This window comes from Triturus cristatus, chromosome 3_1 (genome assembly GCF_964204655.1).
Source record: "Triturus cristatus chromosome 3_1, aTriCri1.1, whole genome shotgun sequence".
In the NCBI taxonomy this organism is placed as follows: Eukaryota; Metazoa; Chordata; class Amphibia; order Caudata; family Salamandridae; genus Triturus; species Triturus cristatus.
In genome coordinates this window covers 19,184,067-19,202,570 of record NC_140583.1, presented here as the reverse complement: position 1 = coordinate 19,202,570, position 18,504 = coordinate 19,184,067, and the positions used below count along the sequence as shown (strand labels likewise).

Genomic DNA, 18,504 nt, shown 5'->3' with positions numbered 1-18,504 from the left:
ATCCATATCCACTGGTGTTTGAGGGAAGGCGCCTGACGGTTGCTTCGAGCATGAAGCTTGCACCACAAGCCTCTCTGGAGAAGGGTGAGAAGAAAGGAAGCTTGGATCCCCCAGAGCCACCCTGTATCTCCTTGCCACTTGTCTGGATACTGCAGGCGAAGAAAGAGGCTAGCGCCAAACGTCCATCACTGGCTCTAACATAGCCTCATTAAAAGGCAACAAGGGCTCTACAATCTACTATGGTGAATGTAGGACTTCAGTCAAAAGGTTTGGTCTATATTCCGCAGAGGGCAACTGTAAGTCCAGCAACTCTGCAGCCTTTTTGATGACCGAATGATAAGGGGCCAACTCTTGTGGTGGCCAAGACCTAGCAGAAGAATGCTCCCATTCCGGAGTAGTATCAAGACAGCTAGCATCCTGAATGCCTTCAAACTCATCAGATGATCCACCAACCTCACCTTCCTCCACTTCCTCCCTATATCGCTCCTCTTCCAAAATCCTCTGGGCCTCTCTTCGATAACGGATCAGAGGACCCGGCTTCGGCGGTGCCGAACGCGGAGTCGGCGGCGCCGGGCGTGGAGCAGATGGAGTCGGCAACGGCGTCGAGGAAGGCTCCGAAGGCAAACGATACAGACGAAGCCGGGAGGGATCTCCAGACAGCGCCGGGAACTGCCATGAAGGAGCCATCGGCAAGAAGGGCATAAAAGGAGCTTGAGCATAATGCTGCGGCACTCCCAAGGTGTATGCCAATGGACCCACGGGACCAGATGGTGCGCCGGATGGGAAGGCAGCCCTTTGAAAAACCCATACATCGCATTGAGGAAATGCGTTGGATCCGCACCCGGAGTGGGGAATTGTGGGTATGGGTTCGACCCTGGATCCGGTCGAAGAGTAGCCGGAGCCGAAGTGTCTCCACTGGTGCCGCAGGTTCAGCTGGCACTGGAGAAAGCTCTTCCTCCTGATCAGCGTCGGAAGCTGGAGACTGCGCCGGGGACCGCGCCAGAGTCAGCTTCGGCGAAGGTGTCGTCTCTGGAGACATACGAGAAGGAGATGGAGAAATAACTTCCTTGCTTCGACTCCGAGGCGACGGCGACCTCGAAGCCTTACTCCCCGGCGATCGGCGCCGAGAGCTATGCTTCCTCTTCTTATGATGTTTCTTCGACTTCGAAGAGTGTGAAGTCGACGACTCCGGCCTAGACTTCTCCTTTTCCCTACCTCTTCTTTCCTTCTTCGCCTTGGCCATGAAGAGTTTCGCCTCCCTCTCCTTCAGGGCCTTGGGTTTCATCTTTCTACAGCAGGAGCAGTCTTTCACATCATGATCTGAAGAAAGACACCACAAACAATCTTCGTGGGGGTCAGTAATGGACATGTGGCCCCCACATTCCCTACAAGGTTTAAAACCTGACTTTCTCGTCGAAGACATGGCTTATCCAGAAACAGTAACCCACTGCAAGACAACAAAGTAGCAGGAGTGTGCTGGAAAACCGTTACGCGTCGGCGCGGAAAAAAGGGAACCGACGTCATCACGCCGACGTGGCTCTCTTATGGCTCTGGTGACGTCATACAGAGTCGCGAGCGGAGCGGAGGTATTAGGACGTCCACGTCGGCGTAGAGAGCTGGGGAAAAAAGTTCTGTGGAATTCTGGCGCAGGGGATATTCACAAGGTGAGGAATCCACTGGCAGATGTATCCATCAGAAGCTGTGCTACTTAAACCTCCTTCTGCGACTGAATCTCTTGGCTCCCCCACTGGAACTCACTCTCTACAGAGATCTCCTCTCCCTCACGGGCACAATGGTCTTGGCAAGCAGGCAGGCACTGGTGACCATGCTTCAGGGGCAAGTGATTGTGGATTCCCTGAGTGATGTCCCCTAACCCAGCTAGGAGACTCACTGGCCTTGGCCGCCAGTCCTGGTTACACGCTGAGGTCCTGCAGAGCTTCTAGCCCTCACAGAGCCCGACTGGTTGCTTGACAGTTGACAATTTTGGGGGTCTCGAGCTCCCCTTTTTCAGACATCAAATGGTATTTAAAGTCTGAGTCTTTCAAGTTTATGTTGGATGCTTGCTTCCTTTTGAAATGACCCTCTCCTCTGCCCTGCTCTTCCTCCAGAATCACAGCAGGAGTGACAAAATCTGACAGCCCCACAACACAGGTCATGGAGGTGATTGGAGGGTCACATCTAGATGTCAGCCACAGCGATGTGTGCATCAAAATGCTGCCCCAGGGCCTCAGGCCTACACTTTTGGATTTTCTCATCAGCCTCCTTCCCAGTGACCATTCGCTGAATCAAAGAGCACCCTGTGAAGTACACTGAAGAGCCAGGCTTTCTCTTCCTGCACTGTGTCCCACCCACCTCAGAGGAGGAAGCAATTCACACATCTATCTCCTCAGGTTCCTACAGTTGGTCCCGGGTCTCCTAAAATAAAACCCATAATCTTCCATGTATTGTATCATTCACAGGACACATATATCCCGTCCATGTAAATAAACACACAAATGGCTCAGCACTGCAGCATCCCTGTATTGTGCCATTAGCATGCACACATACACCCTGTTCATGTATATAACACACACACACACACACACACTTAACTCCAGGTAAACTATGCACCGCTACAAGAGTAGCGCTTTAGGCGCCCCTCCCCATCCATAAAGATAACAACCTGTGCAACAGGCCGGATCCGTGTTCGCCCAAGACAACAAAAATTTGCATCAGGGGTCTAGACATCATTACAGTCGTGGCACTCCGGGAGGGATAAAAGTCCATCACCGTGCAAGAGACTTTTCCGTCCCAAAACCACCAATATCATTTGCCATGTTCATGATCTTTTTTCAGGCTCCCCCTCAGCCCGGCCAGGTCTTCTCCAATGCCAGCAAAGAGCTTCCGTATATTGATGTGCGATCGCTGCTCCCTTGAGAGAACTATGCGGTAAATGAGGTGGGTATTTTGGTGTTCCTTTGTCTGGCATTTCTTTTGACAGTCCTGATCAGATGAGATGGGCTTTACAATCAGGTCTTTTTTTTTTAATGGTCTCTTTCCAGTTTCAGACCCCTCTCAGAAGGGCCAAGGTTTTTGAGTGGAATCCTGGTGTAATGGTTGAGGAAGAGCCAAGTATCTCCTCGGTTGTGAGAATTAGCAGCAAGGAGTCTTTGCTTGATTACTGTGCTTTGCAAGGGGACCCCTTACACGCGGATGTAGAACAAGGGTCTTTGGGATCAGATTAGCAGAGTTCAAGAATTTAACCAAAGCTCTATTGCCGACCTCCCATCCGAATGCTGACTGACTAGGCAAGTCTTTGCCAGCACCTTCTATTGAAGCTGTGGGGCACATCGAGGCATGTGGGAGGGACTCTTATGGCGTTATCGCACCTGGCTCCTCTATGTAGCAGTCCCCCCCTTTCTTGTATCTTGGAGAGGGTGGATCCTTTTATCGAAACCCAGCCCTCTGCTTATATGAGATTTAAAAACGTTAAATCAATTAGAAGGGATTATAAATAATATATATAACTAGGGATAGAGCTTGAACCGCGACAAAAACAATACTGACGGTATTAAAGAAATAGCCTAGGATCGTGTTGAACCGGCGCAGAGGAGAACACGTCCAAACCAGATGGCAGAAAAAAAACACTAGCGATGGAATTGAGGAGCATGCGCATTGCAGGCGAGAGGAGGAGTCACTATACCTCGTGACTAGAAAGACTTCTAAGAAAAACAACTTGCACACATCAGAGCCCAACACTAGGTGGCAGACGTGTGCAAAGCATGTGATCTACACCCACACATGCCTCAAACACAATATTTGATATATAAATCTTAAACAAGTCTGTAAATCTTGGCGTTAATGGTTCAGCTTGTGAATTTACTGCATGAAGCAAAGAAGCTCTTAACTACAAAATGGATATGTAGGCCACATCAACTTGAAATCTGCAATAGACTGGTGGACTGTGTAAAGAAGATGCTAATGTTTCTCAGCACAGACCAGCTCTCTATTTTTGGAGCACAGTGGGGCTAGGAGAAGCACTCTTGCACCAAACACATCTCTGGTGCTGAAGGACTAGCAGCTGCCCAAAAGTCCCTGGAAAGCTGATCTGCTGTGCAATGCAACAGAAGGGGCCAATTTAAAAAGATTCACAGTAACAATGTCCTGCTGCAGCAAAGACCTTATGGCTGTGACAGAAGGGATGCATTGATGTGTAGTAGCTAGGATGGGGTTGCAATTGTGAGCGGTGACTCCGAACATGTGAAATGAGACAGTGTCTCTGAATAAGATATTACTCTGGATGTGGAGGTAGCAGCTGCCTCTCCTGATGGAATGTGACACAAGAAGGGTTGGAAGGACGTGCCTCGCCGGCTAAAGAAGGGGTCCAACATAAGTTGCAGCTGAAGATATGCCAAGGCTCAGATCAGAATGGAAACATGACGGACTACAAAGATAGCATAGAAAGAGGGCATATGTGCTATTCTAGAAGTAGGAATGGTTGTTAGAATGAGCAGGGTTTCAGAATGAGGTGGAGGGACGATCTACAACACCACTTACGTGAGGGATCACTGTTCTCTACAGCTTTAACCAGCTTCTCAGACTCCACTGAGGTGAGCACTGGCCCCAGATCTGTGCATGATGATGTGTCCCATGTGGCTGAAGGCTGAAACAAAAGCCATTGTTAGATCAAGTTTTTGTCATCTCTGTGAGAACATTGCCCTCAAGCCAATATTTTTTATACCCATCCTCCCCCAACTGCAACCTCCCCCAACCTCCCCCAACCCCCCCCTCCCCCAGAGTCAACCCTTTATAAAAAATAACACAACCTGACATATGTTCATTCAAGAGCCGGTCCCATGGCAAAGGACATAATAGCCTATGCAGGGTCTGTAGCACTACGTACGGAAGACCTGACAAGTAAAGCCCAACCAGATCATTTCCGGGAACAGAGGGACCTCCTAATCTAAACCCATGGTCATACAAAGGACACCCCAGGATCATACTTCCTCCTAGGGCACAAGCAGGACTTACTAACAGTATCTCAACACATCAACCCCACTAAACTCTGCAGGTTAGTACCACTACACTAAAAGGCTGTACATGCCAGCACTGCTCCTAACCTTTCTAAACCTAGGTCACTCCCCTAAACCTAAGCACCTGAATAAAGTATTTCTAGATCCCACAACCTGTCACCCATCAGGTGGCCCAGGAAGCCAACACCCTCATCCCAAAACCTCAACACCATGTGCATGGAAGCTCAGCATAAAGGTTGTCCATAAACAAACACACCTGTTAATAAGAACTCACACCAACAAGGGTCAAGCAGACATGACTGGCTTCAGCCCCCACAGCACAAATAAAGCAGTGGCATCCATGCTCTACACTGAAAGGCTGATGGCAAGAGAATATTTATGGCAAGCAGTTGTCGAAACAGGAATGGTTACCAATTTCCAGATCTTGCAATGCTCACATTCTATGACAAACTCAAATCGGGGGCTTCCCAAAAATGTTTAACAGGGAAGAAGCCAGCTCACGTCTTCGCCAGCTCACGTCTTCACCAGCTCGGTCCTACTCTGTCACGTCTCCTTCCTAAACCTTGTGAAAGCACCACCTCTCTGGAATGAAGCTGTTCAGGACAGCTTGACTCGTTTACCTGACAGAGTTCCGTGAAAAAATCTGTAGTTTTGGCCTCCGGGGAGTGCAGGGAGGAGCTGACCACTGCATCGATCCAAAGCTGAGTAACAGAGAAAAGAAAGAACAGCTGGTCAGCACAGAGAACAAAGCGGTTGTGTGAGATGCTAAGATATTAACTTAAATCAGGAAGTCAGGTCAGGGACAGCAAGCAGGGACTCCCCCCGGGAGAGGCGTCTCTATAGGACGCTTAATGTACAGAACAGGGATATCTCAGGTAGCGAACAGCGAGGCTAAACACAAGTTCAGACTCCCAAGCTCAACTGCGGGAGAATTCGAACCATTGGTAAACAAACACGCTTCATTAAACGCCAAATAATTCACCAACAATAGAGGCCAGGGTAATCAAACAGAGGAGTCATGAATTTCAAATACCTGGTCCATGCACCTCACTACCAGACTAGGTATATTGAGATTAGCACTTTGGGGGCTTCAACGTAGAGGAAGGTCTCACTGACAGGCAAAGTCTGGTACAACTCAGCGCAGGTTGGTCTTCATAATTTCACCAGCCTCGTGATAACTAATTAAGCTCTCTGCGGCCTGTCTTTCTACCATCGAGCAACGATCCACACACAGGAAACATTCACGGGTGTCTCCACCATGGCCCTTCAGGGGTTTACCTTCTGCCTCATCAGTTTTAGAAACAGTCTCCTGCAGTATCCCCAGGGGTCCATCCTAGCCCACATCATATTCTGCTTCTACATGGAATCCAACGCGCCAACAGGTTTTTTTTAGTGATCCATCAACATGCCAATGACAACAACAATCTTAACTCTGAACATTCAGCATCTGAAAATCTGCCAAGGGATCAGGTGGCCCAGTGTTTAGTGAAACTAAACTTCACCGAGGCCGCACCTCTACTCGCCATTAGCAACAAAGATCCAAACCTTGCTCTGCAAATCTGACGGCTTCACTCCTGAACCCAAAAGACTATCAAAGCAATCACTAGGATTCACAGGAACACCTTCAAGAAAACAAGGGGTGGAGACAGCGCCTCAATCATGAAATAAATGAAGCAGTTCTTCCCTGACAATCCAAGTCTCGAGCGTCTGCAAGGAAGCACTGAGGTCCCACAGATACCACACTGGTCCCATTGGAAAGGATCAGACTTCCTACCTCATGCCTCCTGACTACATCACCACAATACTTAAGAAACACACTGGCTCTCCCTCTAAACTTGCAAAACCTTCATGGTCATACGCAGAAAACACAGAACCACCATAAACTGCAACGCAGCTTATCTGGCTGAGAAAATAAAGCCCCCGGGCAGACAAACCATATTAGACGCCACGATATGGCAAGACTAGAAAGCAAAATAGTCACAAAAAAAGAAAACCTAAAGACACGCCTTCCCCATGTATGGTCCTAGGATCTGGAAATACATCTATGTCAACATCCTCCTGCTATTCAAAAAAGAGCTCAGACAGAACTCTTCAGAGAACACTAAACGGTTAGGAGCTCACGAATACTCTACCCACTTGCAAAGCAGCATGAATTGATTTGTGGGCCCTCAGCACTCCACTGTCACAAGCTAGAGTCAAAGAGCCACGCATACATGGAATGCCTCTTTGGTGCATCCACTCAGTGCCCTTTACACAACCTCCCCATTTTCCTCTTCCGTATCAACCCTGTTGCCCGTTAGAATGTGCTTCTTCTTGCACCTCAACTCTTACCACTTAACTTTTCATTCTTATGGATTCGAGCAACAGGTTTATGTTGCCGTGCAGGAATCAGTTCCCTCTCTTTAGCCACAGTGCTCTGCTTTCTGTCTACTACAGAGGGTGCTGCTTGCCTCAATGCGCCGATACCTGCTCAAGTGAGACTACTAATCCTCTGGCTTAACTTTTTAGATAAAGCCCTTACCCTGCTTATCAGTGTCTATACAGTCTTAATAGTATCTTTATAATAAACATAATTAAGCAGTTTCTCTGCTTTGTATCTCTTTAATTTATATGGGTTACCATTACCCAATTTAATGGTACTTAGTGACCCAATGAAAGACTTAGCTTATCCATCTATAAGCAGACAGTTCTTTCACTCATGAATACACAAATCACACGTGCACTGGCTTCAGCCAGCCTCGTTGCAAAACACACCCCATTACAGCAGCAAAAGAATGATCCAGTGCAGCACCATGGGAAGCCAAATCCAAGTTAACCCCAGCTCCTCACCGGCACCGAAATGGATTTAGTGAAAGCATCTTCTGTGCCACAGAGGCTCACTCTACTCATCCACCAGTGCTTGTTCCCAAAAAGCACCAGCAACACTACTCTCCTACAGACCTAGGAGATACCAAAGTCTTGCTTTTCCAAGTTCAAGCTTCTTCAGAAGACCAAAGACCCTGCTGTTCATAGCGCTGCCCCCGAGTCACAACTCCGAGTCAATAAAAAGCCTGCTCCTTTGAAGTCAGACAACCTCAGAGACAACCAGGCCGTTGCTCCACTGAATAACCAAAGCCTAGCCTCTATAAAACCATTCATCTCCAGGTCACTGAAGCCGTGCTCCAGCAAGCGGTCATCAAATGGCAACTTATCATAAACCTGTAACCATGCAACTCACTGACAACAGGCTGGTCCATGCCACAACCATACCAAAGAACCTTCAAGCCTCTGCTGTTCACCGTAGCTGATGCATTTAAAGCACCCCTTCTTCAGAATACTCACATCTGTACCATACTTTGCCAAGGCAGCGTTGGCTTGCTGTCTGATCTTCTCACGATACATCTGGGCTGCGCGGCTGTTGTACTTGGCGTTCGTGTCGCTGGACGTACAGCCATGTTGACGGAAAAAGGCAGTCTGTAAGAAAATGTACACAGGTGAACTGCTGCAGTAAACAGGGTTAAAAGCATCCTGTGGATCCTGGAGAGTCTGTACTTCGAGGAGGACTCCAGGTGAACTGCTGCAGTAAACAGGGTTAAAAAGCATCCCGTGGGTCCTGGAGAGTCTATACTTTGAGGACTCTAGGTGAACTGCTGCAGTAAACACAGGGTTAAAAGCATCCTGTGGGTCCTGGAGAGTCTGTACTTCGAGGAGGACTCCAGGTGAACTGCTGCAGTAAACACAGGGTTAAAAGCATCCTGTGGGTCCTGGAGAGTCTGTACTTCGAGGAGGACTCCACACACCTTCATTCAGCAGCGCATTCAGCTGCTAAGAAGGGTGGTTCTTCGCACAGGCAGTCTAGCTCCTCGGAGAACAGAGGGAACTTGCCAGGCGCTACGCTGCATAACTTCAGTTACTCACGATGCATTAATATCACAAATGCAATACAATTTGAGGTACAACTCAAATTTTCATTAACTTCCAATATTTGCATACAAGGTTGATTTCATACGATAACCATTTAATCCTTATAACAATAGTTCCATCTTATATTCACCCCCTTGTTTTTGGACTGATGCTACTGGTTTTTCGAGACTCTGGTGCACTGGATGGACCCTGGTGTCCGATCCCCAGCGCATGTGATCAGACCCAAAAAGTACGTGTGCAATGGGCTAATACCAGACTGCTTATTTAACCGACCTGTAAGTCCCTAATATGTCATTAGTGGACTGCAGCACATAATTGTGCTGCCATTACAATACTGTTGCTCAAATATGAATTTACCTTGAAAAATTGAAAGACAAGAGACATTTGGTAAAACAGGAACAGTTAGTTTAATTAAATGCAGCGGCCAGGAGATTGGGCAACAGTCGGTGTCTGAAAACTATCTCAAAGCACATTGGTTTCGGCCCTCATTTTATACATTACGTGAAGCATCATAAAACTGTTTATGCATTCCTTCGGCGACAGAAATTTGGAACTGGTCAGGGGGCCATATATTGGGGTGTCAGAAATGAAATGCAGGTGGGCTCGACCTTGCGAGGACACAATGCAGTGCCAATGGGTACGTGTCTAGATGTCCTGCCCGGGAGCCCATGATCACTGCAGCCCTTAGTGACCCTATTTAATACCCATGCCCTGTGTACCCTTTACTAGGGACTTCCAGGGCTGCTAAAGGTCTTGCAATTGGGGAACAATGGCAGAGTTACCTTGTTATATCAAAAGAGCACTGGCGACCTGGTTAGCAAGAACTATTGCGCCATTGGCTAGTAAGGCCTCCCCTCCCACAAAAGGTAAAATGGTACCAAAGTGGTACCCCAGACACACACAGCTCAGACAGCCTGCTGTTTCCCGGCCACAGAACAGAGAGGCTGCACCAAAGGCTGGACTGTACCTGCTGCACCCAAAGGACCTGCAAAGAAGGCTGCGCCTGCTGTGTCCACCCGTGGAAAAAGAGCTCCACTAGTGCGAGAAAAAGTGATTCCAAGGGCTAGTTAGCTTTTTCTGATCATGATGCTTAACAAGAAGCTAGCTAAGGAAACTTCCACTCCTTAAGAACGTAGCAGCCCCGGAATGCCTGGCCGCCCATCGACGCTGAAGTGCCTGCTGGACACCCGGGTCCTAACCATCGTGAGATGTCCCAGAATCCATTGGACCCATAGCCAAAGATGAATTGGGCCCCTGTCCCCAGAAAGGAAAGATCTGCTTACCTGCAAGAAACTGCTGTAACCAGGAGACAAGTGGCGATTAAACCTACACTTATATCCACTGCTGCATCATGTGAGATCGAGCCCTGAGGCTAGAGACTACTGACGATCATGGATTCCAAGGTGGCATAAGGAACATAACTCCTCTCTTCAGCTTCCTGTTTCCCCAGCATCAGGACCACTTCATTGTTGTGTCGCGATAATGGAGAAAACTACACAGAACCTGGAGGCTGCTGGACTTGACAGGTAACTATCTCCCTGGACCCAAATGGTCCATGTGACTGGCTTCTAACCAGCTGGGGCCGGTCCAAGAGAAGACTGGTTATGGTCGGTTAGCTAATAACCCGATTCCAATAAACCTTCAAACTGCAAAGAATTAAGTGTCACATCTCCCAGTCATAATACAACATATGGCAATATTTGCAAATCATTTCAAGATTATAAAGGAAAAATAACTTCTTGATTAAGGACATTTATCAGCTGCAATATGAAATTCTGTTTACATCAAACATTTATATGTTGCCTACAATAAGTTGGTGCCACGATTCAAAGAGCACACTACAGTACACAAAAATAAGGAAAATAAATATCCCATGGTATTCAACTTTATAGATAAATAAATCAAAGATCTTAAGTGCATTAGGTTTTGGGGAACTCAATATATCAGGTCCGAGAGGAAGCAATCCAGAACAAAAGCTGAGAAGCAGAAACCTGGTGGATTAATACATTCAAAACAGTATGGGGAAATTTGAATATGGAGAGAAAATTGACACACTTTACAATAAATATGTATATATAGATCAAGGGATGTAGAAAAATTTGATTTTTCTTAAATCAAGAATAGAATTTAAAATAGTAGCAATTTGGGTGGGGGAGTAGGGGGTGGGGGAGTTCATTGAGGATCCAAAATGGAAGAGTATTCCCTAGATGTTTCTGACATAGAAGTTCGACACCTCTGAATTGGTAATATTTACGATAACTAAGGGGAAAAAAAACATTTTCCATAACAATCTGGCTTAACATGATGGTTCTCATAAGGATGGCAGGGTTCAAATTCCAATTACTTCTAGCCTTTGTATTATTCCGTTAAGTAAAGATTCATATACATGTCTTCAGGAGTGCCGATACAAAGTCCAATATCCATGAACTATATTCTTGCCGACATCACTGCCAGTCACTTAGGATAACAAAGCTGCAACTGTCCTCAGTCAGGTGTGGGGAATGTTCTGTGTTCCCAGTGTCAGAGTCTGGGTGTGCTGGCAAACAGCCACCTAAAATGTGGTGCAGCGCCCATGAACTCCTAGACTCAGCTTACTGAAGGAAAAACTGGGCTGGCAAAAAATGGCCAGGGCGGCACATCTTTTCTAAGCCGGCCTGAGGACAATTGTTCCAGCAGCAATCAAAGCAGAAGTCTCCAACCTTTTCAGTCGTGTGAGCTACTCCTGATAAATTAAAATCATCCTGAGCTACTAACTACTATATGGACCATATAGATCTACATAAGGGGAGGGTAAGAGTAGAAGGAAGCAAAAGGGAGGGGAATGTAAAGTCTGAGAGAAAGGAATGAACGGAGGAATAAAAGAAATTAAAAGCAGCAACGTAGGACGCAAGGAGAAAAGCAAGAGAAAGAAGGAAGGTGAGAAACAAGGAAAGTATGAATGAAGGAGATAAGCGAATGGAAACAACGCTGAAAGAAAGGAAACCGAAGAGAAGCAAGGGAAAGGATAATAAAGAGGCAGAGAAAGAGGAAGTAAGTAGAGACAAAGACAAATGAATAAAGCATAGGAGAAAAAGAAAGAAAAAGGGGGAGAAGAAAAGAAAACAAGGTGAGAAAACAAGGGAAGCCAGTAAGAAGACGTGAAAAGAGAACAAGGGAAGCCAGTAAGAAGACATGGAAAGAAAACAAGGAGAGGACAAATGAGACAAGAACAGGAAAGCAAAAATAAAAAGAAATCGAAGAAAGAGAAAGAGTAAGCAAGAAAGGAACAAAGAATAAGGGAAAGGAAGAGAGAAAGACAAAACAGAAGGAAAGCATTGCCTCCCTAAACACAAGGCGACCTAAAGACACTTCTGTGAACTCCACTGACTGCCCCCTCAGAATCCTACTTACCTCAGCCCAGTGATACTCAAGAGTACGGCACTGGGCTGCTTGAGGCCCTCCTGGCCTTCACATGCAGCCTCCTGCTTAAGGACGGCACTGGGCTGCTTGAGGCCCTCCTGGCCTTCACATGCAGCCTTCTGCTTAAGGACGGCACTGGGCTGCTTGAGGCCCTCCTGGCCTTCACATGCAGCCTCCTGCTTAAGGACGGCACTGGGCTGCTTGAGGCCCTCCTGGCCTTCACATGCAGCCTCCTGCTTAAGGACGGCACTGGGCTGCTTGAGGCCCTCCTGGCCTTCACATGCAGCCTCCTGCTTAAGGACGGCACTGGGCTGCTTGAGGCCCTCCTGGCCTTCACATGCAGCCTCCTGCTTAAGGACGGCACCGGGCTGCTTGAGGCCCTCCTGGCCTTCACATGCTGCCTCCTGCTTAAGGACGGCACTGGGCTGCTAGAGGCCCTCCTGGGCTTCACATGCAGCCTCCTGCTTAAGGACGGCACTGGGCTGCTTGAGGCCCTCCTGGCCTTCACATGCAGCCTCCTGCTTAAGGACGGCACTGGGCTGCTTGAGGCCCTCCTGGCCTTCACATGCAGCCTCCTGCTTAAGGACGGCACTGGGCTGCTTGAGGCCCTCCTGGCCTTCACATGCTGCCTCCTGCTTAAGGACGGCACTGGGCTGCTAGAGGCCCTCCTGGGCTTCACATGCAGCCTCCTGCTTAAGGACGGCACTGGGCTGCTTGAGGCCCTCCTGGCCTTCACATGCAGCCTCCTGCTTAAGGACGGCACTGGGCTGCTTGAGGCCCTCCTGGCCTTCACATGCAGCCTCCTGCTTAAGGACGGCACTGGGCTGCTAGAGGCCCTCCTGGCCTTCACATAGAGCCTCCTGCTTAAGGACGGCACTGGGCTGCTAGAGGCCCTCCTGGCCTTCACATGCAGCCTCCTGCTTAAGGACAGCACTGGGCTGCTTGAGGCCCTCCTGGCCTTCACATGCAGCCTCCTGTTTAAGGACAGCAACGGGCTGCTTGAGGCCCTCCTGGCCTTCACATGCAGCCTCCTGCTTAAGGACGGCACCGGGCTGCTTGAGGCCCTCCTGGCCTTCACATAGAGCCTCCTGCTTAAGGACGGCACTGGGCTGCTTGAGGCCCTCCTGGCCTTCACATAGAGCCTCCTGCTTAAGGACAGCACCGGGCTGCTTGAGGCCCTCCTGGCCTTCACATGCAGCCTCCTGCTTAAGGACAGCACTGGGCTGCTTGAGGCCCTCCTGGCCTTCACATGCAGCCTCCTGTTTAAGGACAGCACCGGGCTGCTTGAGGCCCTCCTGGCCTTCACATGCAGCCTCCTGCTTAAGGACGGCACCGGGCTGCTTGAGGCCCTCCTGGCCTTCACATAGAGCCTCCTGCTTAAGGACGGCACTGGGCTGCTTGAGACCCTCCTGGCCTTCACATAGAGCCTCCTGCTTAAGGACGGCACTTGGCTGCTAGAGGCCCTCCTGGCCTTCACATGCAGCCTCCTGCTAAAGGACGGCACTGGGCTGCTTGAGGCCCTCCAGGCCTTCACATGCAGCCTCCTGCTTAAGGACGGCACTGGGCTGCTTGATGCCCTCCTGGCCTTCACATGCAGCCTTCTGCTTAAGGACGGCACTGGGCTGCTTGAGGCCCTCCTGGCCTTCACATAGAGCCTCCTGCTTAAGGACGGCACTGGGCTGCTTGAGGCCCTCCTGGCCTTCACATGCAGCCTCCTGCTTAAGGACGGCACTGGGCTGCTTGAGGCCCTCCTGGTCTTCACATGCAGCCTCCTGCTTAAGGACAGCACTGGACTGCTTGAGGCCCTCCTGGTCTTCACATGCAGCCTCCTGCTTAAGGACGGCACTGGGCTGCTTGAGGCCCTCCTGGCCTTCACATGCAGCCTTCTGCTTAAGGACGGCACTGGGCTGCTGTTTACTTGAGAGAGCACTAACACGCAGTAAGATGTTGAATGAATGGGCAAGCCTTTAATTAAGCACCAACTCAAGTAAAAGAAAAGAAGCCAATAAGGCCCTGCACCACTTAATTTTAGGACCCCATTCATTTAAGAAATCTTGCAACAAACGTGTAAAAATATGATAAAGTCCCTTCAAAATAGAAAACGGCTCATTCCACTAACATGCAGAAGTGTTTCACCTTAGTACATCAGCTTACATCAGTGATTTGAGAAGCATTTCTTGTTTTAAGTGTTAGTTTTCAAAAATGGATGTGAAAACGGTAATGCCATCTCCTACCCAGTCAACAATGACAAAAGTGAACTAAGAGGCCGTTACCGTGCACATGCTTCACTTCCCCTTACAGTCCCCTCTCCACCACAAAGCCCCACTGCTACCCTATTGGCATGAGTGTGACACTCTGGCACATCACAGACCACACTTATGGCACCTGGGAGAGTGCGAGTACCCATGCCTTAGCCCAATGGCAGTGCTTTCTTACCGCATTGGCATTGCCTCCGACCTGCATACATCGCAGCTGAAACCAGCTCCAGTTGGAATCGAGCTCCGTCGACCTGGACGGGAAGTAAAACAAGTCAGCGTCATGTGTGAGAAAGAGCAAAGGTTTACAGAGGGATACAAGTGGGTGCTCCTCACATCCAGTATTAGAAAGCCTGTGGGTCTCAACAAAATGACAGTGGGAAACAATCAGAACCAAAGAGGGTTATCATAAACAAGCCAAGCTATTCCACAGAGCGGTCTTACATCTTCACTGCTCATCATTTCTCCCTCTTTCCTAAGCGAGCCCTGTAGATTGCTCCTATATTAGAGAGTAGGCCAGCACGCATGCAGTCAGCAACTCGTACATCAGGCAGATGCAGCGTAGCTGTAGAAGCGGATAATGCTCTCTCTGCAGTAGTGGCGACAGGAGCAAACAACCCCTTCCTCAGGTGGCCATTTATAGATGCCACTGCTGCTTTCACAGCCAGTGGGCTAAAGGAGATGTCTACGGCACGGTTGCTGATGCGCTACAGACTCCACTGGTTGTTTACAACCGGTTGCACTGCAGAAGCCTCGAGCACCATCAGCCGTTGCCCCTACAATGGCTATTGATGCTCTAGAAAGGATATGTTTTTCCCAAGATTCAGGAACCATGAGCACACATCTATCTGCCAGTGAATTATAGGAGCACTGGTGAGCCTCAAGCCACAGCACTTTCAGAGATCCTATATTTATATATTTAAATGGCCACGGTTTCACATGCCAGAAAAGCAAGCCCTTCTATGCTGCCAGGGACGCAACGCTTTATTGGATGCATAAATAAAATAAACAAAGCTAGCGGTATCCCACTAAGACAGCACCGGATTTAAGAATAACTCAATATATCTATTGGTGAAAAATTTCGTTCACCATGAGTGTGCAATTTTGGTTAGCACCCGCCAGCACAATGCCGTTCCTATTATTGGAATATACATATAAGAAAACAGCACCAAATGCACCACTCAGCTTGTATAATTCAAATAAGTCCAAATCATTCAGGTTGTTCTTTTTCAAAAAACTTCTTCTTTATTATGCAGTTTATCATGCAATCTTTAAAACTTCAAAAAACAGCCAAAGCGGCCGCTTTGGCTGTTTTTGGAAGTTTTAAAGATTGCATGATAAACTGCATAATAAAGAAGAAGTTTTTTGAAAAAGAACAACCTTAATGATTTGGACTTATTTGAATTATACAAGCTGAGTGGTGCATTTGGTGCTGTTTGCTTTATTGGATGCCCAATGATCGAGGGAACGCCTCCTTCTCTAGGACTGACTATGGATAATATGGGGAAACACCACCTACGAGGCCAATTTCTGATGATACAAGGGGAGCAGCCCCTTCTCTGCCACAGAGACTGAATGAAGGGGAGCAGCCCCTTCTGTGCCACAGAGACTGAATGAAGGGGAGCAGCCCCTTCTGTGCCACAGAGACTGAATGATGTGAGATTGCAATCGCTTTCTTGCCGCCAGTATCTAATGATGCTCGGTAGCAAACCATTTGTAGTTGCCAATATCCAACGATGCGGTGGAAGCTCCCATCTCCGACACAGATATTGAACTATACGCAGAACCCATCCCCTCCCGGCTGCCACCATCAAATGATGGTGGGGAATGGCTCACTTTTCTTCTGATAATATGTACCAATGCTTGTTGGCAGGAGCACACTTTCTCAGACACTAATAATGAATGTTATGAGAAAGCCACCCTTTCTCTACCTCAAACATGACTTATGCTAGTGGAGCCCCACTCCTTCCCTACACAAAACGTACGATGGCGATGGAGCGCCTTTTTCTCCACCACTGATAATGCCAAGGAAGGGACCCCTTTTCTGACATTAACATTGACGAACCAAGGGCGAGAGGCCTTGTTCTCTGCTCACAAACCTGATGAAGCTGAGATGGACACCAAGAGAGCGGTGGATCCCGGAACAGTCGATGCACAAGAAAACTCCATAGGGAATACTTGCCCAGCTGGGGTTCTTGGCATTACAGTCGAAGCAGGCCTGGAGAGGAAGGAAAAAACCCTGTTAAAGGACCCAACGGTCTAGCACAAAGGGGTACGCTACAAGTTTACAGCAATAAGCCATGAGGCTTTCATTGTTTTGTTTCACAAATCTTATGGAGCTACGGAGGTGTACCATGGAAGAGCAAACAAAAACAAAATGCATCGCCTATGCTCATTCTGCCATGGGTGCGAATGACCATTTAAAACATGCTAAAACCCCATATTTTATACTGAAGTACTAAAAAGGTACACAATTCCTTACTTTAGTATACAAATTTTAAAAAACGCAAGCACACCTCAGCTACACAAAAACTTTTAGAAACCAACCGTTCACCGCACCACACACACACAGCCACAGAGGAGGTAAGCTCTACACAATTAATAGATCTCTGCCCCACACTGCAGGATGCACACCTCAGCTACACAAGGCCGCTTAGATACCACATGTTCACCCTATCACACAACCACACAGGAGGTAGGCTCCACACAATTACTAGATCTCTGCCCCACACAGCAGGACGCACACCTCGGCTACACAGCAACCTTTAGATACCAGCCCTCACTCCATCACACGCAACCACAGAGGAGGTAGGCTCTACACAATTAATAGATCTCTACCCCACACTACAGGATACACACCTCAGCTACACAATGACTTTTAGAGAGTATCTGCACAGGCTCTAGCTTCGTGCCCTTCTGAGATGGGGCCAGCGTTTTCTAATCCGATTCCCAGCAACTTAGAATGTCTGGTGCACAAACATTAGCTTAGTGCGTCCAAAACTTAAAGCTTAAACTGTACCAGACCCTGGCCAGGTCGCTGGGAACATGAGAATCAGTGGAGATTCTCTGCCCTTCAATCAACACAACGGAACACTCTTCAGCGGGTACAGAAAGCATGGAGAAAAAGAACAAATTAGGCTGTGTGCAAACCAGAAAACAACGTTTTAAGACACGATGATTCAGACCAGTGGGCTGTGTGGGAGCAATATAAAGACAAGCCAAATAATGAATTATTCAACGCCGTTCGTATGCGCATAACACACGGTATGTTGCTGCACAGATGTGACTCCGCAAACTATAGAGGATACAGTGAGGCAAAAGGCACGTGATCTGATCTGCAACGCAGCCCCAGAACACATCAGATAAGCGATCTAGTCTACACGTCATCTGTCCAATACTGTATCCTGCACTTGGTTTACAGAGATGATCCAATTAAAAACAACCTGGAGCAGGTTAATGGGCATTATTTAAATCGATAATGAATGACGGGGTGCCAGAGAGCTGGACTCCAAGATGGCTGCATTCTTTTAAGCTCCGCCGCCTTTAAGCGCCATAATTTACCATTCTTTCGCGCCTAGGCTTCAGCAGCCATTTGTAAAGAGAAGATACTGAAGAACTCAGTTACCCTAGTGCTCTGATTTGTTGGCTTCAAGTCCGGTTGTCTATGCACCTTGGGCCACTGCATCCCCATCAGTGAAGGCCTATGGAAACGGGTCCGCTTGGGAGCCTTCACTTTGGGTGCACGCATCCACGCTTCTGAGAAGGAGCAGGCTGAGGAACAGAGCATGTAGGAGTCTTCAGCAGATGGACCCTCACCTGGAAGTTTGGCCTTTACTGCAGCGCCGTCTATCTTCCACAGCAGTGCCTAGAGTCAGCCTGGGAGGTCATCAAGTATCTACACTGCAGGCAAATGGAGGTGAGATAGGCAGTGGTGC

General features: G+C 48.3%; 1 protein-coding gene across 2 annotated transcripts in view; it reads right to left on the bottom strand.

Moving 5' to 3' along the window:
• ARFGAP2 (ARF GTPase activating protein 2) overlaps positions 1-18,504 on the bottom strand; it is a 142,484-nt gene that overhangs the window by 105,081 nt on the left and 18,899 nt on the right. For both annotated transcript variants that reach the window (XM_085646629.1, XM_085646630.1), the window contains exons 2-6: positions 16,669-16,787; positions 14,751-14,823; positions 8,334-8,465; positions 5,633-5,713; positions 4,537-4,642 (exon numbers count right to left, since the gene is read on the bottom strand). In XM_085646629.1, coding sequence (XP_085502755.1) covers positions 4,537-4,642; positions 5,633-5,713; positions 8,334-8,465; positions 14,751-14,823; positions 16,669-16,787 — 511 coding nt within the window. The remainder of the gene's footprint in view (positions 1-4,536; positions 4,643-5,632; positions 5,714-8,333; positions 8,466-14,750; positions 14,824-16,668; positions 16,788-18,504) is intronic.